The 21,675-nt window shown below is 39.3% G+C and overlaps 1 protein-coding gene across 1 annotated transcript in view; it reads left to right on the forward strand.

Moving 5' to 3' along the window:
• LOC131232228 (protein SUPPRESSOR OF GENE SILENCING 3) overlaps positions 1-14,802 on the forward strand; it is a 45,539-nt gene extending 30,737 nt beyond the window's left edge. The window contains exon 3 of the mRNA XM_058228424.1: positions 14,226-14,802. Within this exon, the coding sequence (XP_058084407.1) occupies positions 14,226-14,581 (356 nt within the window). The 3' untranslated portion in view covers positions 14,582-14,802. The remainder of the gene's footprint in view (positions 1-14,225) is intronic.
• Positions 14,803-21,675: the final 6,873 nt, after the last annotated feature.

Raw genomic sequence — 21,675 nt, forward strand, 5'->3', positions numbered from 1 at the left:
GAAACTTTATGCAGTTTTTACTTCTCGTTGTTGAGAACCTAGGGCTGAAACTTGGGTTCAGGTAAATTCAAACTCGTTTGCCCTAACCCGAGTTTGGGTCAAGTTGTTAAAGTCCTCTAGTCGGGTTCGGGTTGGAAAATGCCAACTCAATTTGAAATCCTATTGGGTTCGGGTTGGATTAGTGTTCAACTTGTTTGTGAAAAATCGATAATATCCCCGATAATATCGGTGTCGCCAAGCTTGCGACACCAAAACTCCTTATTTTTGTTTCTCTTCCAATTGTTGGGGATTTTTTTGGCGATATTCTGGTTTTTGCTGATAAAAAATAGTTATCGATGATAAATTCGCATAAGGAGTTCTGGAGTGTGTTAATACGAAAAAAAATTGAAAAAATAAAAAAGGAAAAATCTTTCAAATCTATGTAAGAGAGTGGTTTTTGGTACCTATAAAAGAGGATTCGGAATTTGGAAGTGGGTCAATTGATTGATCGACGCATCATTGTTTTGTAGGTAGAGCTGTATACGAGTTGAGTTAACTCGGTCAACTTGCTTGACTCAACTCGGAAAAGCTCTCCTCCACTCGAAACTAGATTAGGACCGAGTCGAGCTGGTTTTTGGAGCTCGAATTTTTTAGCAAAGTTTGAGCTTGCCCGAGCCCGACTTGACTCATTTCGAACCCCGACTCGAATAAACTCAGATTGAGTTGGCTCAGTGACTCATTCATTTTGATCTTGATGCTGCTCGTCGAATGTTTGATGAAATGCGTCAACGAAATGTTATTTCTTGGACTGCCCTCATATCAGGGTATTCTCGAAATGAGTTTTCGAGGGAAGATTGAAGAAACAAATCCCACATTTTTTTTTTACATTGTAGGAATGCCCTCATATCTTGATTTTGATGCTGCTCATCGAGTGTTTGATGAAATGCCTGCAAAGCGCTCTTACTGATTTGTATTCGAAGTGTGGGAGATTGAAGATGCAATCTATGTGTTTGAGAAAATGTTGCATAGGCTCAAACTTGGCTCAAGCTGGCCTGAGTTGCTGACTGAACTGAGCCGAGCTGGCCAGTCAGGCTCGAGGACTGAGCCGAGCCGAGTTCGAGCTAAGCTGTGCCAAGCTCGAATCGGTTCAACTCGTGTATAGCTCTATCTGTAGGTACGAAAAAACCTCCATTTTCAATATTTTTTTTTTTTTTTTTTTTTTTTTTTTCTGAATAGATGATAGATTTGAAAAAGAATGACGATTTCGTCGAAGAATTTGTGTAGATTTTCGAGAGGATTTGAAGATTCGGAACTCTCTTTTAGGTTTCCCCAAAATAGCTTCCGAAGCCCCTTTTAGGGGGGATGATGAATGTGCGATGTGCGAGTCGCAGTCGACTCGACTATTCCTTGCTGCTCTGTGGGCCCACTATGATGTCATGTGTTTTATCCATGGCATCCCTATATTTTGGAAGATCATTTTAGGCCATTAGTCGAAAAATGAGTCAGATCCACATTTCAAGTCGACCACACCAAAGGAAATAGTGGTGATTGAACGCTTACCATTAATTACTTATTAGGGCCCACCGTAATGTTTATTTGCCTTCCGATTACTTGATTAGGTCACACATCTCTGGATGAAGGGAAACATAAATATAAGCTTAATTAAAAGTTTTGTGGCCCCCAAGTAGTTTTAATGGTGGCCATTCAATGACTATAGTTTCTTGTGGTGTGGTCCACCTCAGATTTGGATTTGCCTCATGTTTTGGCCCATGCCTTAAATGATAAGCCAAAATGAATGGACAGTATATGTATACAACTTCTTTGATCTTTCATCTAGGTGGCCTTATGGTCAGGGTCCCACCAACTCGTTGATCCCGTCCTCACGCGGATTGTGCGGGGAAGCCTTTGGGAGGAACCTCCTGCCACGAGAAGATAGGTAGGGCCCACCATGATGTTTGTAAGAAATCCACCCTATCCATTCATTTTTCTAAATCATGTTAGGACGTTGGCCCAAAAATGAGGTAGATCCAATACTCAAGTGGGCCGCACGATAGGAAACAGTGGGTAAGGAAATGCTTACCATTGAAACCCTCCCTAGGGTCCATTGTGATGTTTATACACTATCCATACCGTTCATAAGGTCATTCCTAGTGGGATAAACTAAAAACACCAAAAAAAAAAAAAAAAAAAAAGCATGATCCAAAACTTCCGTGGCCCTGCAAATCTTTCAACGATGGAGGTTCAATTCTCTCAGTTTCCTATAATGCAACCCACTTCAGTTTTGGATCTACCTTATTTTGGGCCCATTTCTTAACCTGATCTGGCAAAACGGATAGGCAAAATAGATTTCTCACGAACATCACCGTGGCCCACCTAGCTTCCCTAGGAAGTTCCTGTGAAGGTTTTGGCAGGCAATTCGCGTCCGGTTTTTGGGGCGCAGATTGGGTACTACCGCCACTGGGACCCTAGCTAAAGATGAATAATCCTGTCAGGGGCTCTGTGGGGCCCATTGTGATATTTGTGTTTTATCCAAGCCGTCAATCCATTTTGAAAAATCATTTTAGGGGATGAGCCCAAAAAGAGGTGGATCGAAGGCTCGAGTGGACCACACCACAGGAAGCAGTTGTGACATGACCCTCACCGTTGGAACTTTTCTAGGGCTCACCACGATGCCATCCAACCTGTTCATAAGGTCACATAGACCTGTATGAAACGAAAACATAAATATCAGCTTGATACAAAACTTTCTGGCCCCCAAGAGGTTTTCAACAATTGGCATTTAATTCTCATTGTTTCATGTAGTGTGGTCCACTTTGGCATTCGATCTACCTCATTTTTGGTCTCATCACCTAAAATGATTTGTCAAAATGGATGGACGGCGTGGATAAACCACATACATCATGGTGGGCCCTACGGAGCCCCTGACACGACCGTCTGTCTTTAGCTAGGTCTTGGTGAGGGTAATACCCAATCCCTGCCATTGATTTTGTGGGTGCAGCTTCAGTTGATCCACCGAGGTCGGTGGATCCTAACTGTGGGGCCCACCTTGATCTATATTACTTACATCCATGCCATCAATCATCATTATTTCCTATTGGTCCATTTGATAATCCCAATGTGTATTGGTCATGGACCAAAAGCCACCTTGATCGAACATTGTACTTCATAATTTTTAATTTTTTTTCCAATTGAACGTGGGCTATTGGACATTGATGAAGAAAAAAGAAAACCAGGACTGCTGCTTTCATTTCATTCGTCTATTTTAGTGCTTCTAATGTGATGTTCGAGATCATTAACCAGGTTGCTCTCTTGAATTGTATGATGACGTTAGAAGAAATGGATTCTCAATATAGAGCCACATTTGTTGCACTAAATACCTATCCAACTTATCTAGTAAATCTCATTTTATGAATGTTTGTTTAATTGCATCAAATTTCATAAGATACCTTGAAACTCTGCACAAAATTAGATTGATAAACCATGGCAATTCAGGATATTCGGCTACTATTGGAGTGATTTCTTACGGCAATGCATGCTTTTTGGGCTCCATTAAATGAAAACTTATTATGTTATGCATTCTTTTTGCAATTTTTTATTCCTAATAGCGCAAATACCTGTATTTAGGTATGTCATGAAGTTTCACTGAAAAATTTCACTGTTTTCCCCATGTTTCCCCCTTTTCCCCCGTATTTCTGGTTATTGGCGATAACAATATAATATCTTTATCTCTGGCCAACAATACTTTTAGTGATACTCATTGTTCAAAATATCGGTATCGTGTAATGTATCGCACCCTAGGGATATAGATACGTATTGGTTATCGCATGGGATATATCGTTTGTAGCGCGTAATTTATCTCACTTTTTGGGAAACATTGGGAAAATGATTGAGTTTTTCAATGAAACTTTAGGGATTATTAAAAACAAAACCTTAATATACACTTTTAAATCATAAAATCTCAAAAAAGAAGTGCATATAATATGTTTCCTTTGTATAGGGTCCCAAGCTATGCGCTGTCCAATTGAAATAAAACAACTATATTAAAAAATGATGCATAACATTTATAAATGTATCAAGACATGTATGAAAACAGATATAGTAGAATATATACATCATGGTGGGGCCATAGACCACCATCCAATAGTTAGTAAGCAATTCAAGACAAAAACACATATAATATATAATAAGACACCAAAATTGGATAGTCTCGTGCAAGTAGCCATTTTCTTGGGAGTTATTTGATAGTCTCATACATCATGGTGGGCCCCACAAATTTTTTAGATCAAGCTGATCTTTGTATATTACCCGCATTTGGGTATGTTTGACCTTATTAACGGGTTGGATGGAAAATAAACATTATTTGGCGAGCGTTCGCCCCGAGCTAACCCCACGCAACATGAAGCGGATTGACTGTGTACCACACACCACCAATGTGGTTGGTGTGTTGACATCACCAAGTTTTGTGGGTCCCATCATGAGGTATGTGTTATATCCAAACCATCCATCCATTTGGCGAGCTCGTCATAAGGCTTGAGACGAAAAATAAGACAGAGCCAAAGATCAAGTGGACCACACTGTAAAAAGTAGTAGGGGATTGAACGTTTACCATTGAAACCCTTTTAGGGGTCACGAAGGTCTGGATCAATATGATATTTTTTTTCCTCGTCATCCAGTTCAGTGTGACCTTATGAACAGATTAGATGGAAAATAAATGTTATGGTGGGCCATATGAATGTTTTAACGGTGAGAATCATTGTCCCCACTTCTATTTGTGGTGTGGTCCACTTGAGCTTTGGATATGACTAATTTTTGGGCTCCTGCTCTAAAATGATCTTGGAAAATGGATGAACGGTGTGGATATAATAAATACATTATTTCGGGGGCCATTTCGATGTCATTTGGACCGTTCGTACAGAGGAGTGTCAGTGCTCGTCTTCACGACACGTACCCACATGCGTCCGTAACGGATGCAAATTTCCTGTTGGTGCACAAGATGCTGGGTGGGGCCCACATCCATGTATTTGAGAAATCAACCCCATCCATTCTATTTGAGAGAACATTTTAGAACATTTTATAAAAAAATATAGTGGATCCAAAACTCAAGTGGGCCACACGAGAGGAAACAATTAGGATTTAGTGAGCACCGTTGAAATATTCTTCTGGCCATAAAAGTTTTGTATCATGCTTTTTTTTTTTTTTTGTGTGTGTGTGTGTGTGTGTGTGTGTGTGTGTGTGTGTTTACTTCATTCGAGTGGGAATGACCTTATAAACGGTTTGGATGACATATAAACATCAAGGTGGAGCCCAAGAAGGTTTCAACGGTAGAAATTTCTTTCCCAATTTTTCCCTCTCATGTGACCCACTTGAGTTTTGGATCCGCCTAATTTTTGGTCGTATGTTCTAAAATTACCTCGAAAAACAGATGGATGGAGTTGCTTTCTCCAAAACATGGTGGTTGGCCACACCTAACATCCTTGCGCAGGAACTTCCCGCTAAACGCTTTAGCACAAAATCCGCGTCCGTCCATCACAGTTGTGGGCCCCACCATAATGTATGTGTTGTATCCACATCATCATTTTGTAGAGATTAATTTAGGGCATGAGCCAAGGAATGAGGCAAATCCAAAGCTCTAGTGGACCCACCACAAAAAATAGTGGGGATTGAATGCCCACCATTAAAAACAAAAGGGGGCCACAGAAGTTTCCAATCAAGCTGATATTTATGTTTTCCCATCGTTCATGTTTGTGTTAACTTATTAATAGGTTAGATCTCAAATAAACCTCATGATGGGCCCTAGGAAGGTTTCAACGATGGGCATCACCGTCTCCACTGTTTTCTGTGGTGGGATCCACTCGAGCTTTGGATATGCCTCATTCTTTGTATCATGCACTAAAATGATCTCTCCAAAATTATGGACGGTGTGGATACAACACATACATCAGGTGGGGCCCACAAAACTTGGTGACATCACTTCAGTAGTGAATCTCGCTGCTTTTGATTCAGCCATTTTCGAAAGAGGAAAGGGTTCCGGAAGGACCGGAACCCTAAAATCTCTCCAAAAATCTTGTTTCTTCCCATTTAAAGCCAAATCTTTAGGTTTTTTTTTTTTTTTTTCTTGCCGAAATCTCCTGGCCAATTTGAATCTAGCTTCGATGTGGATCGATCGATCGAGTGGTCCATGCACCAATTTCTACTTCCGACAGGTACCGAAATCCCCTATAAATTGAAAGCTTTTCTCCCTTTTTTTTTTTTTTATTTTTAAAAAAAAAAAAATTTTAATTCTGATTGTTTTGGTAATTATGCAAGCCCAAGGATAAATCTGCAGATAATATCTGTGATATCGCCAAAAATTGTGTGCGATATCGTGTGATATATCGCACAATACTTCAAAATCTGTATATATATATATATATATATATATATATATATATATATATATATATATATAAAATTTCTGACGGTTTCAGATGGTTATTGTGTCGCTGGCCAGCGATAACGATATTATCAGCCGATATTATCGATATTACGAACACTAGTGATACCAACAACTCGAACACTAGGTTGGATTAGGTTGGGTTGAGAGTAATCACGTGTGTTTGGGGTTGGTCAGGTTGAGCCCAATATAGAGGAATTTGTATTATGTTCGGATTTGATACTTTGGGTTGAAATTTGGATCAAATTAGGTAGGGTTGGGTTCTCTTGAGGTTGGGTCGAGCTTGTGTTGACCCTTGACCCAACCCAACCTTCCCAAGTTGCACCCCTCCTATTGACACATCTCATCACCGTGGATCGAGGGGATGTTTTAGATGCCTTCCAATTTCTAAGTGTTGGTTGGTGTCTGATGTTTAGGTTTCCTACCATCCCTTCGATGAGTACATAGACACTCTTTGCACGACAGATTGAGTGGATGTGCTAGATGCCTACTTGTTCACCCGTTCGGGTGAATGGTAATGAGAACTACGATTGGGTGTGGCTTTTTCGTAGCTTCAAGTCCATTATGGTGGTTGGCAATGAATCTTACATCTCTCACTCATATAGAAAAAGGAACAAAAATATGCATAGAGGGAAAACGCAGTAGCATTTGAGATTTTTGTACTTGGGTGAAACAACAATAGTCATTAAAGTGTTTCCTAGAGACTGAAATCAAGCCTAACCATTAACACTTCATAATTTCTGGGAAGGTTCATCGTTGTTTACCATAAGATAGGAATGATTTACATTTTTTTTCCTTTAATTTTTAAATGATGTCTTTGAGGTGAAAGATGCCGTATCTTATTTAAATGGTTGTCTCATCATCGAAAAAACATTGAAGGTTAGCTTCACGAAATATGGCCCTGATGTATCACTAGACTTGAGATGGCCATAACAGATCCTTCTAAAGCCAGTGGTGAAGGGCAAAATTGTATCAACCTATTCCAATGTCAAGATTCTATTCCAATATCTAGAATGGGCATGTCCTTTGCTGCCGCTGTGTAGAAACCAGTGTTTTAAATAGCAAATACTGTGTGGCATAGTGTTCGCCCTTCTAAAGCATGAGGTGTAAGCTACATAGTGTGCATCATAAGCTACACACTACTACTAGATTTCTAATCATGGTTGGGCTTGGGTACACCAATTTCATGATATTTTGTGCCAAATTGGACTGATTAATAATGAAATTTCATTATATTTGGTGCAACTAAATGCAACTTAAATAATAAGAAAAGGCAATAAAGGTAAAGAAAGAGCAATGAAATTGATTTCTTACTAGTACTTATATTATTTTACGAAAGGCATTCAAAAGATTAACTAACTTCTATTGTATATAGCAAAATTTAACAAATCATTGAAAACATTGATTTTAATGTTGGATTGAAAAATAACTTCTATTGTGAGCTATGAAGCGTGTAGCTTGTAGCATATGCAAATAATCATGTAGTGTAGGTTCCACATGACTTTAGCTATTTTCATGACTTATGCTGCTTAAGGTTCAAGCTACGTTACACAGTGTAAGCTATTTAAAACATTGGCAGAAACATCCAACCCAACAAGAAGTATTTCTCCTGCACTTGTCGTAGACAAAATTGAATGCGTTCGATTACTGAAAAGGTATTTGTAGAGGATTCTATGGTCCAATATAGAGTTCTTATTGGTTCTATAGACCTCTTAAAAGTTTTGAAGTCCAATTTGGATCAATGGGCATGGTTGAGATGAGGGCTGAATGTGAGTGGGTAAAAGAAGGGTAAAAATTAAGGGCCTTCAGCTCTGCTGTATTGTAGGTATTGAGACCTATATGAACTTACCCTTCTGCTAATCGTTCTGTTAGAATGCAATTCCCCTTCAAATGCTAAGGTTGCTTGGTGTAAGAGCCCTACTTTGCTGGAGACTTTGAACTTTGGATACATGAATGGAAGACATAAAGATGATAGACATCTTCAACAAAGAGATCACCTGAGAACAGGGGGTCAAGACTTGTACAGGTAGGTGAAATGAGTTGACCGCCTAACTTTGAAAGCCTGCCATTGGAAGGTCCTTCCATTCCAAATTCTTGAGGGAACTGAATCTATAAAGGAGTTTGTGCCCCTAGGTGTTAAAGAGATATTTTCTAATGCTTCTGTGAAAATGTCTAATGTGCACACTACATGAGCCCTAGTACGTGAGGAATGGATGTCTCTTGGAAAAACTGCTTGGACTATTAGAGTCTGATTTAGAAGATGAGAGCGAGTCGCATGTTATCTAAGATGTCAAAGAAATCTACGAGGAAGATCAGGATGCCTCCCAAATCTCCAAAATCTAGGACATGCAGATGTAGTAGCCATGGTATTGAAAAATGGTTACGTTATGGGCATAATGACTGTTTACATAACGGTAAAGGTGGTGCTCATTATGCGATATGGGGATGTAACACCTGATTTGAAAAAAAGAAAGAAAAGAAAATGGCCCACAACGAGCTGATACAATTTTATTTTATTTTTCCTTCCAAAGATAAATTTCGATTGTTATGGTCTGTATCGTAATGGCCAGCCATATAGCCGTCATGGCCATTGTTACTGTTATTGCATACCTTGGTAGTAGCTAAAATTTTTAGTGCAGAGAAGCTGGGGAGAGGGCACACTTGAAATTGAAGCTATTGAAGGCTTTACATGTGTAGTCATGGGCATTGAGAGGACTCTAATACAATTAAATTCGTAACTGAGTTGTCTTATTATATCGAATATAGCAATTATGTCATTCCTATTAGATCTATGTCATGGTACTTGACAAAAGTAAAACTAAGATTTGGTAGCTTTGGGATTATTGAAATTGTTATGTAGTAAGTAGATTATTCTCCTTTGAAAGATAATCAAGTGGAGGTTGTGTTTTGTACGGGTCCAATTTTTGGGGCTTCTGTAAGAAGGAAACCCTTTTGTGGTTAGAAAGATTGTTTGGATCTTTAGAATGTTGAGATGGAGAGTTAGAAGATATTGAGCAATATGGAAATGTCAAAAAAATTGCTAAGAAAGCAGCAGTGAGGCTAAAACATAAGGCTTACGGTGATCTTTACAATATATCGGGAGCAAGTGAAGGTGAGAAAGACGCCTTCCAACTTGCAAATATAAGAGAGGGGAAGAGTAGGGACCTAGATCATATTAGATGCATTATGAGCGATAGCCAGAGCTTACTAGTAAAAGATAATGAGATCAGTGAATGGTGGAGAAGTTATTTTCAAAGCTTGTTAAATAACAACCAACTTGAGAGCATAGGGATAGAAGGAACCATAAACTCAAATGGAGACCATTAGATACTTCCATATGATTGGGATATCTGAAGTGAAAGAACCTTTGAGGAGGAGGAAAATAAGAAAGGCTCTCGGGTTAGATGGTATACCAATAGAGATTTAGAAGTGCATGGGAGATAATGGGCTATTTTTGTTGACAAAGTTGTTCAACAAGATTGTAAGATGAGAAAATACTAGACAAATTGAGGAAAAGTACTATGATACCTATTTATAAGAATAAACAAGACATATAGAGCTGCAATACTATTGTGGGATTAAACTTTTGAGCCATACTATGAAACTTTGGGAGAGTGATTGAGCAAAGACTAAGGCGTGAGATGAATATATCAGAAAAGTAGGTTGCTTTCATGCCTAGTAAGTCTATTATTGAAGCTATTTTCCTACTTAGACAATTGATGGAGAAGTATAGGGAGAGGAGGAAGGATCTTCACATGGTTTTATGACTTGGAGAAAGCATATGATAGGGTCCATAGAGAGTTAATCTGGTGGCTGTTGGGATAGAAAGGATTTTTAAGAGGATATGCGTGAGGGAGCGCTAATCAATGCAAGGATCACTAGTGGAAAAGACAAGTAAGATCCCAATTATTTTAGGCTTGCACCAAGGGTTGACATTGAGCCTGCATCTTTCGTCTTCTTCTTCTTCTTCTTCTTCTTCCTTTTTTTTTTTTTTTTTTTTTTTGCATTGGTTATGGATGAGTTAATGAGGCATTCGCGAGAAGAGATCCCATGGTATGTTGTTTGTAGATGACAATTTTGATTGACAAGACGAGGGAAATGTTACAACTATCAAAGGATTCAATACATGAAGCTTAACCCCCAACGCATAACATCTATCTTGGCCCTCCTACCTCCAAATCCACTACAGTTTTGGAACATCTATTATTCCTTCTCCCCTAAATAGCCCAAAAACTCGCCAACAAAGAAAGATCCTAAACCACCCACGAGACTCTGAAAATAACAAAGAACCTATCCCAAACCTCTCTGGCAAAGGGTAGAGGATGAATAGATGATCAATGTCTCTGCATTCCTTATGCACATCACATAGATATTGGAAAGCACCATATCCCTCTTTTGAAGGTTATCTATAGTTAACACTTTGTTTGTGCCTATCAACTAGGCGAAAGTCACCACTTTAGGACTAGCCATGCTTCATTGGATAGAATCATAGAATGTTGGCCAATTAAAGAACAACATGCTCATGGGATGAGCATAGCTGATACTTGAAGATGTTGAGATTGGCAAGATGAGGAAGAATAGAATTAGAAATGAATGCGTTTGAGGGAACTAAGTAGCACCACCAGTAGGTAATAAGGTAAGGGAAAGTTGATTTAGATGGTTTGGCTATGTGCAACAGAGACCGAGAACTGCACCAGTTAGGATTGAGTTGGTTCAAGTTGTAGTCTCTAAAAGGGCAAGGGGAAGGCCCAAAAAGGACATGGGTGGAGGTAGTAAGCAAAGACTTGAAGATTAATTGTTTAACTGAGGATATGGTCCATGGTAGAGTAGAATGGTGTAACATTCATGCAGCTGACCCCAATTAGTTGGGATGGGGCTCATATTACTACTGTTATTTTTGAAGCTTCCCTAGAAGAAGTAGCTGCTATAAGACCATTATGAGATGCTTTGAATTAGTCTGAAGATCAAGGGTGGAGATGCCAATACCCCACATGGGTTATTGAGTAGCATCAATTCCTATGAAATACTTGGGCCATCCACTTGGGGCCAACCCAAGATGCATATTAATGTGGGACCTGGTGATTGAAAGATTCGAGAAAAAACTTGCCTTGTGGAAGAGATCTTATCTATCTTTTGGAGGCCACTCTAATAAAGTCTACTCTTTCAGATCTTGTGACTTTTAATTTGTTGATCTTCAAATCCTAGTGAAAGAGATGGACAAACTATAAAAAAATACGAAGGGATTTCATTAGGGAAGGAAGTGGTGATAGTCATAAATTCTACCTCATTAACAGGAACGAGGTTCAAAGGCCTAATGATGGAGTTGGGCTAGGAATCGATAGAATCAAGCAAAAAATTGGCCTCCAGCAGCAGAATGGTAGTGAGATTTATTGTTGAGCAAGAATCGCTTTGAGCATGTAATGTAAAGGTGATTGATCATAGGTGTGGTTACAGGGGGTCGTGGACCCATTTCAAAATTCAATGACATGGACAATTGGATCATCCGAACCTTCTTGAAAGGAGTTAGATACAAGGTGAGAGAAAGGAAAAGAATTTGATTTTGGGCAAGATCTTTGAGTAGATGAAATGCCTCTCACTTCAAAATGACTGCATTTACTCCATATCCATGCGTAACACACAGTCAAAGGCTCCGATGAGGCTGTGGGAGACAAGATAGTATTGTTGCTTAGTTCCGAAGAAACCTATGGGAATCCGAAATTGAGATGCTAACATAGCTTCCAGAACTATTGAATCAATCGGTTCTTATCCCTACAAAGATGTGTGTGGTCAGGTGCCTTGCTCTAGAGTTCAGTTCTCCAAGAATTTCCTATAAGTATTGTCTGACTATAAACCCCAAGACGCCCTGGGCAAATGTATGGGGACACTTGGCTCCGCTCGGGAGGCATTCATGTGGATCACAATGTCCAATAAAATTTTCACATTACACAATTTCCAAAAGTTCCACTGGACCTCCCCAAATATGTGCATTATGGAATCTGTGAACCACCCTTCGTTCATTATGAGGTGGCATGGCGGTATATGTGGTTTATCGTTTTTAGTTTCTTTGATGTTATTTGGGTCCTCCAAGGTTTGGTAGAGGAGCTAGTGGAAGGGTGGAACAGAGCCTTTCAGACCTAGAGGTATATGCTATCCTGTTCTTTCACATGCAGCTTATGGGGTAATCTGGATGGAAAGGAATGAAAGGATTTTCAGAGATACATATTTGTGGCTGGGGTGGCAAGGATAAGAAAGTTTTGGCTCTGGCAAATTGGGAAGCTTTCAAGGTGCAATCCCTATTCTAGACCTTTGTGAGTGGAAATCACTAATCGGTTATAATTGGCAGCCTCCCATTGAGATTTGTTGGTCGCAAAGCCCCTGTCGGGCTTTTGGAAGCTGAGTGTTGATGGGAGCTCTATTATGGGCAATCCAGGGAATTCAGGAATAGGTGGCATTCTAAAAGATGAGCATGGGGATATCAAACTCACCTTCTCAGGGCCTGCTGGGTTTAAAAGTTCAAATAGAGTGGAGTGGTTGGCAATAAAAAGAACAAGAGTGGAAACTGTTGTCCTGACTCTGCCTCAACAATTGAAATCAAGGTATTCTGTAACGGCTGTTACAGTCTCTCTCTCTCTCATTGAAAAAAACTTACATTGGCCCCGTAATAGGCTGTAATGGCTTTTATGGGTCTCTCTCTCTTTTTTTTTTTTTTTGGCCTTTACGACCCCATAATGTGTAATGGTTGCCACCGTTACCTTTACGTAACGGCCTTTACAACACACCATGATTGAAATGGCTGCTGGGGGATGAGCCCTCATCCGAATTAAATTAAAATGCTGTCCCAGTCGATCTATGGCTGTTAAATTTAATTGTGGTCCTGGAGAAGTGAAAAGTATTAGGGTCCTTTAGTCTCGTCTACTTTTGTACAGATAGGGGAGGACTCTTATCCATTATCCCTTAGGGCCTGTTTTTGTAGTTATAATCTTAATAATGTATTAGAGATCATTTCTCTTTTTGTTAAGAACTAGAAATAATTTTGGCAAGCAACAATCATGATATCTAATGCATAATTATGATTAACTAAAATGCGATGAAACTCATTTTTAGGCGTCTACGGAATACCCTTAATGAGAGATGATGAACTAAAATGAGATGAAACTCATATTGGTATTTTTTTTTTTCTTGTTTTTTGTTTTTTGTTTTGTTTTTGTTTTTTTAAAACTTCCCTGCTTAAATTGTGCTTCGTTCATTCTTTGTGGTTTGTCAGGGGATATAGCTCTTTGTTTTGCTTGTTATAATATGAATAGTGCATATTTGTGGATGGAGAAAAAGGTCATGATGTGTTGCCTCTACCCTGTTTAGCCATACGGGAAGAGTAAATAATCAACTTGGGTAACATTGGGCTCACTCCCTAATTGGCGTTGGTGGTGCTTGCTGACCATACTTGAAAACCATGTTAGGATGGTGCAGTCAAGAAGAAAATGGAGGTTCTGTTTTTCCTGATTTTTCCCATTCAAATAATGGTTGAGCTTCATGCTTGTCTCAATTATGAATTGTAGCATACTTAACCGTTTGTGAAGACCCTACCTCACCATACCCTAAAAACTCACTATTGGGAACTTTGCATTGGAAAGCTCGAAAGATTTTGTTTTTATTTTAGATCATTTGACGTTGGGGGCAGCTAGTCCCCTCTCTCAAAAGGGCTTGCAAACTTCTGGACATGGTCCGTATCCTGTTGGCTTGTGGCTGTGCTTAAATAAGCTGAATTTTGTCTCTTACCAAAATTGCTTGTTTGTGCCTCTCCCATGGATTCCAGAACTTGGTTTCAGTGGGGGTAAGTCAAAATCGATGTACGGAAGGGACGGCCATATGGGCATCACGGTGGTGAAATTCACGAGTAGTCAATCCGGCCTGAAGGAGGCAGAGCGCCTAGCGGAGTTCTTTGAGAAGGACAAGCATGGACGCAGAGGATGGGCACATGCACAGGCTTCACAGTTGGGAGAAGACGATGAGCAGAATCCAAACCTGGTGAAGGTGGATGAGAAGACAGGAGAGAAGAAAAGGATCTTTTATGGGTATTTGGGGACGTCATCAGATCTGGACAAGGTGGACTTTGATATGAAGAAGAAGGCTGTGATCAAGAGCAGACGTGAGTTTGATCTTTCAGACTAACAAGAGATGCTCTATATCACTTCAGATAAAAAAGGAAGAAGAAAAGAGAACAGAGGATGATGGACTTTGGCTATTATAGTTTGAACTTGGTTTGCCTTCTGTCTTTGTGCTCTGATTAATAGGTTTTTTGTTATTATAAAACCAATTTGTCAATCCTACTGAACCTGCATTATTTCCACTGATGGAGGGATTGGATTGTTTGGTGAGGGATTTGAACGTCATTTTCTTCATTTTCTTCGTTTTAAGTTTCTTATTAGCGCACTCTCACTTCCATAGTCATGGGTCTACCATTCTGAAATGGTGGTGATGCATCATCAGTAGGATAACCATCCCAACTTCATGGTCTGTTGGATGGGAGCAGAGAATTCGATGATCTTTACTAATGATGGCCCCAAAATGGGTGGCTAGGATCATCTATCCAGTACGACAGCGGGCTATTCTGCATCCACTATGGGCCGCATATCTCTCAATTTGGATGGGTCTGGGTGTGCGTAGGAAGGAAAAGTTCTCGTATCATGTCATCAAAGGTGGGGATCATCACTTGTACAGCATACGGACATGAAGAACTCGTCTCAATGCTTGTAAGACGTGTGGCTACCCTCCCTCTTTTCATTTCATTTATTTTATTTTGGTGATAAGCCCGTGTACCTTGAAAAGTGGTCCGACTCCCTCTTTGTGTGTGTGTAATGCTTCTTACGTGTGGATGGAGTATGTATCTCTAAAATCACATTATACCATTCAATTAATGGCTACCGTATGGATGGCCAAAGAATTCAATGTTTACTGTCAAGTGGGCAGTTAGGATTGTAGAGTACTGGTTCCTTACGGTTCTTTATGACTTGAACGCCTTAGATTGATTGGCATGCATGCTATTTCTACTACATCCAACACCAGTAGATGTGGACATTTTTGCCCTCGCAATCAGTCTTCACAACATTACTTATCTAGGGTGTGAATTCATCCTAAAAATGTAGCTGTTTGGCAAGGAACGGTTGAGGTGGTACCTCACAATGAACGGTTTGGATTCAAGTCATAGCTGTTTGGCAAATGAACGGTTTGGATTCAAGTCATAGCTGTTTGGCAAATGAATGGTTGAGAGATGTTACAGCTTGGATTCAACCTGCTTCTTTTCTCTAAATGTTGGTAGCCCTGGTTGACTTCTCTTGGCGTGTAGCCTACACTAAAAGAAGCTTCGTGGTACAACTGAAATCGACTTCGTCCACTAACTACTAGGTGAGAACCATTATTTGAACCGTTCATACAAGATTAGCATATGTAAAAACCTCACATGGACCATGCCAATGGGAAAAAAAAAGAAAATTTGTAAAATTGCTCTCAAAACTGACAAGTTCAATTTGGTATTTGGCTTATTATTATTATTATTTATCAGGCTGATTTATCAGGCTGATTTTCGTATCTTTTCAGCATCCCGGTGAGTTAAAATCGATTCAAAGTTTTGATGAAACCAAAAACTGGTGGCCCACACCTAAACCTCTGGGATCACAAACCTATGAATCAGCATCCCATTTCCACCGTTCCATTTGGTGTGGCCAATCTACATTGTGGATCTAGCCGGTTGCTGACCTCAAGACCTAATGTTACGAGTATGGAACCTTGTGAGAGTCAGCATCCCATTCCCATTGTTACATTAGGTGTGGCCCATCAAAGTTGTGGATTTAGCCGATTGCTGAACCTCAAGGCAACCTTGTGAACTGAGTGGGTTTTACACTTCGGCCTGTCTGTAATGCTGTATTTTCTTGTAATTTTACTGCATTGCATTGAGCATTTATGTATGGCTGTGGGCCCAACCGTGATGTATTTTATCCACATTGTCCATTTATTTTGTCAGATCATTTTAAGGTTGAGCCAAAAAAATGAGGCAAATCTAAATCTCAAGTGGACCACACCACAGGAAGCAGGGGGAGTAATGATACCACTGTTGAACCCATTGTTTTTTGTGGTGCCTGTGGGAATAATGATACCACCGTTGAACCCATTGTTTTTCTGTGGTGTAGTCCACGTGAGCTTTGGATCTGTCCCATTTATGGGCTCATGCTGTAAAATTATCTTTAAAAAAAAATGAATGGATGGTGTGGATATAATGCATATGGGGTGCCCACCGACTTTTGACGACGGAACAAGGTTGGGTTTTAACTCATTTGGAGCAATTTCACTGTTTCCAAATAGATTGCATAAGCAATTATTATGATTTTATCACATGTTTATTTATATTTACATCAAAACAAACAGGCCCTTAAAACATGGTGGGCTCTACAAACTTGGGTCAGTTGTCCTCTCCTTTTTTATTATTTATTTTCTCTCAACTTGGAATTTTTTAAAATCTCGCTCTCTGTTCCCTCACTCTCGTGCTATACACCCTGCATGCATAGTGGTAATTTTTTTATTTTATTTTATTTTATTTTTATTTTTAAAATGTATAGTGGTGGCTGTTGGCTAATGATGAGGGTTATACACTGCCTGTGCTAAGAGTTTGTACAATACTTTCCAACTCTTAATTCGTAGAAGTAGGGCCTATGGTTTAGTAATCCTAACCACCGATGATGAATTTGGCACCTATTGATGGGTTATGATGAATATGATTATTCATCTAAGAGATTTTTAGCACATGAGGCTGTTTGCTCGTGTTTCAATTGATTTTGACATTAGCATGATTTTCATTATCGAAATAAGTTTAAAAGAAAGAGACGACACTATGCTGAAAGGTGTTAATTACCATATCTTATTAGTCTGGGTATAAGTTATATTCGGGGGCCATGGTTTGGCTTGGGTCTTTTAATTACATTTCATAGGAATTAATCCTTGATTCTAAGTAAACAAATTAAGGAGAGCTACATTATCAAGGATTGTTGGCCATATCATCATGTCCCCACACAGCTGAATAATGGGTACGCACAAACTACCGTAAGAATCCAAGAGCCAAGTGATCACTCAAGTATACAATGGGGAGCTCACGTCTCTCCCCTTCATATTTCACCAGTACAAGGTATCCAGTATAGAGATGGGATGAAATTGGCGCAGGGCCATGTCACAATAGTAATGGAGAGAGCAGTGCATGGGAAGACATGGAGAGCAGAGCTGTCTCAATGAACAATACTAAGCTGTCTTAACATAAAATGAAGACTTTTGTACTGGATCAAGTGAAGGTGAGCATGAGTGTGACCCCAATTAACTAAAGAATGATGGACATTATTCAATGAATATAGGCACCAGGATTGTATTTTAAGTAACATGCACAACCCTGTTGGTAAGTGATGAACGCTGATCAGTTAACAAACAGATACCATGTTCATATCCCTCATCCTAAGCCTCTTTACCATTGAGTTCTAAGCAATTTTCCTTGAGATTAACACTCTAATGAGGATTCCAACCTCCGCCTTAAAGATGTGCTTAAACTCTTACATTTTCTAGAGATTAGACTTATCCCTTAAAAGCATACCTCTGTCTAAATCCTTTAGAAGACCTATCTAGGTGAATCTCTTGGGAAATACAACTTCCCATTATTTTTAGGAGATTCAACCAACCTCCCATCACCTTTATTATTTCAAAAGAGCACTACATGTAAAGTGTTTGATTTTGGAGTTGGAGCCTTGGCAAAATATCAACATCATGATTGGGGGAGCATTGAGGAGCTTATTGAAGCACGGGAGAGCGACGATCAATCTACCTAAGAAGACACTATAAAAGGGGCTCAATCTAGTAAGTAACTTATCAATTGTAGGAGTCCATCTACTCTTTTTCCTTATGTATGATTGAGGGTAAGAGTTTGTGATCTAAACTCAACTGAGTTCTTGTGTAGGACCTTGGCTCTTGTGTAGGGCCTAAATCATAGATTCTTGTATAGGACCTTGGCTCTTTTGTAGGGCTTAAATTAAGTCCTTGTGTAGACCACCTGACATGAGTGTTTGCATGTTAGTGTCCGTGGGAGCCTTTGGTGGGAGTAAACGTAGGGTTTCGTGTAGGACCGAGGTTGTTGGTTAGCTTATAGAAAACTAATGAAAGTCTCTTGTGGGAGTTTCTGATAGGCGTGTACGTACTAAGTTCTTGTATAAGACCTTAGTTCTTATATAGGGCCTAAATCCAGGTTCTTGTGTAGGATCTTGGTTCTTGTGTAGGGCCTAAATCGTAGAGTCCTTGTATAGAGCTGTAAAGGTTAGAGATTCACCTAATTTAAAACATTCGATAGTAAAATTCGGTACACTTATGGTTTGAAAACTCGAAAAGGCACCACAGGTAAAAATAGTAATAAAAAGAGGAAAATAAAGAAGAAGGGAAATCATATATCTAAGCAAGTGCAACCAAGTAAGACAAATATGACAATCACAATGTTTTAAGATCCTTCAACCCTGCTCAGATTTAGGGAAGAGTCCCCCCTAAATATTTTCCCAAAAAATTTTCAAGTCACACATGGTTGAGTCAAAATGTTTGATCTCTCCCATCCGAAGCATCAAACACAAACCATGCTCACAAGATAAGTCTAGCACGATAATTTTTTATATTTTTTATTATATTCTTTTCAGTCCACTTCTTATTTACATGGTTAAAAAAATTTTGAAAAAGGAATACACCTACATATAAATAAACATATGCCCAGGAAAAAAAATAACCATCCTTGTAGATTGCATCATTTAAGCCATGTATGCTTCTCCAGAACACCCGACTCAACAACACCACACTCTCTCTCTCTCTCTCTCTCTCTCTCTCTCCTCGTGGTAACTAAAGCTCCCTCAACAATAGAGAAATCTCTCATGGCCTATAAGATCGCAGTGTTAAATGAAAGTGTACTTAAAGTAGGACATCTAGTGATAAATGCACTTAAATAAAAATAGACTCCAATCATGACCACTGAAATTCCCAGTGGAATTGAAAACTAGTCGGAATTATTCGAAAAAAAAGTGGCTAGATAAAAACCACTTGATGACACCTCTCCACGAGATTGGGTAATGCCTTTGAAAAAATAAACGGCCTAAAAAAATCTTAAAAAAAAACACTCTACAATAAAACCCCCATGAAACGATGTTCTATAGGTGTGAATCTTTTCTAAAAAAATCCAAAAAATAAAAGATAAAGCTTTTTCAAAAATTTAAAAAATGCGACGCACACAATATCCAAGGAACGGGACAGTCCTACATACTTTCCAGTGGGTACCAACGTAACATCAATACTTAGTTTTGATTTTCTCTGTTCTCGGTTTCCTCTGAAATCATAAGTGGAACCTAGGATGGCCAACTTGAACTCTCACTGTTCGCCCAATCATCTTGGAATGTGAATTGAGTGTATCTAGGTTAATGAAACTGCATTTCAAATCGTGGAAAAGCCTATTAGAACCGTAGTATTAGAATAAAAAAATCGAATTGCAAAAAAAAAAAAACATAGGGCGACTCTAGTCCAACACCTGTCAGCTTAACGCATTGTAATATGAGAGATCCGTAATGTTGCAAAAAGTGCGGGCAACTACCCATTACAAAGACTTGTCTTATAGGCAATCCTAGGGGATCGTCCAACATCAAGAACTACTCTAGATCAAAGTGTACTAGGCGGATCCCCATAAGACCGCAAAAGGGGCAAGAGTACTAACCACCCAAAATCCATAATTACAGACACACTCGATACATATTGCTGATCGCGACATGAAAGGGTTGCGATTTGATGCCCCTTAAGGCTACAAAAATGCAAGAACACATCTTAAAATTTTCCTCAACCCTCATGAAATACCCTTGTCATTCTCTCACCAAGCGAGTTCTTCGACAAAGATAACCCTAGTTAGAATAGACCTAACTACATCTATGGCAGACCTAGAGGGCTGAGTGTCCACTCGCTTTGACATTTGGTTGCCCACAACCTCTGCCAAAGGAGGGCATCTATAGACACCCAACCTAAAATGAGAAGAAACAACTCTTGGTACTATAACAACTTTGACAAAATGCACTTGGTCGACCCAATGAAACATTGAAAATCCAAACAGGTCAAACAAGCAAGGGTCTTGGTGCGTTCTAAAAATAATCAACGGTCTCGATGGGAAAAATCTGGAAACTGATTAATAAAATCCCGGCATATCATCCAGACTCTCTAGAATTTTGTTTATGCCTTATTTCGATAAAACACATTGGCCGATCCACAAAGTATCAAAAATCTAAACAAGCCGAGTAAAAAGTGTCCTCGATATCTCCAAGAAACAACGAAAGGACCTGATTGATAAATTCTAAATTTAGCAGAACATAACCCAATCAAACTACCAAACTTAGTAGGGGTCTATACACTTGTTAAACGAGAGGGATTGTGCATAGAAAATGTTAAAACAAAACCCCAGGCTCGCCACAAGCTGATGGTGATGTCATCACCCCTACTTTTGTTTTTCGTTCCAACAGGTGTGTCAATGAACAATCCATTAAAGGAAAAGGTGCCAAGTGGACCATCGGCCCACCAGAAGCCAATGGCCGACTAACATACTTTGCATTGAATCAAGATCCTACCTAACTTCGTGGATGCCAAAATCTTAAAGCAAAGATGCGTGGCACCACCGTCAGTTCACCATGAGCCGATAGTTGGAGCCTATAAATTTTACACAACGATTACCATCTAGAGACAACTTGAAATGTCCAAAGGGGCAGGAGACCATTTGACTGCTCTAAGGTTTCCTCAGGGTTTGAAAATTCCCTAATAAGCCGACATGCTACCCTAGCCTAGGAGAGCATCCCTAGTTAGCAAAAGAGGCTATTGAAGCCTAGAGTAGGGTTGGAATTAAGGATATTCGATTATCCCTTTTGCAAATAAAGGGTGTTTAGTCTCCCATTTTTCTTCTCATATCTCAATAAACTCATATCGCATTCCACTCCACACATCCCACTCACAGTAGCAATAATTATTTTTTATTTTATTTTCAATATTATTCTTTTCTACTTTTTTACTTTATTTGCATACCCGGAGCCTTTGGTTATGTGAAGTAAGGTTAAGATTGCATTTTCATTTTCTTTGCCTAAGCAGAGCCTTTGACCCTATGAAGGTTCGAATTACATTGCATATTTTTTCCATGCAGTTTTCTTTACTTTGTCTGTTTGGACTCTCTAATCCTACAA

The sequence above is a fragment of the Magnolia sinica genome, chromosome 18 (assembly GCF_029962835.1).
Source record: "Magnolia sinica isolate HGM2019 chromosome 18, MsV1, whole genome shotgun sequence".
In the NCBI taxonomy this organism is placed as follows: Eukaryota; Viridiplantae; Streptophyta; class Magnoliopsida; order Magnoliales; family Magnoliaceae; genus Magnolia; species Magnolia sinica.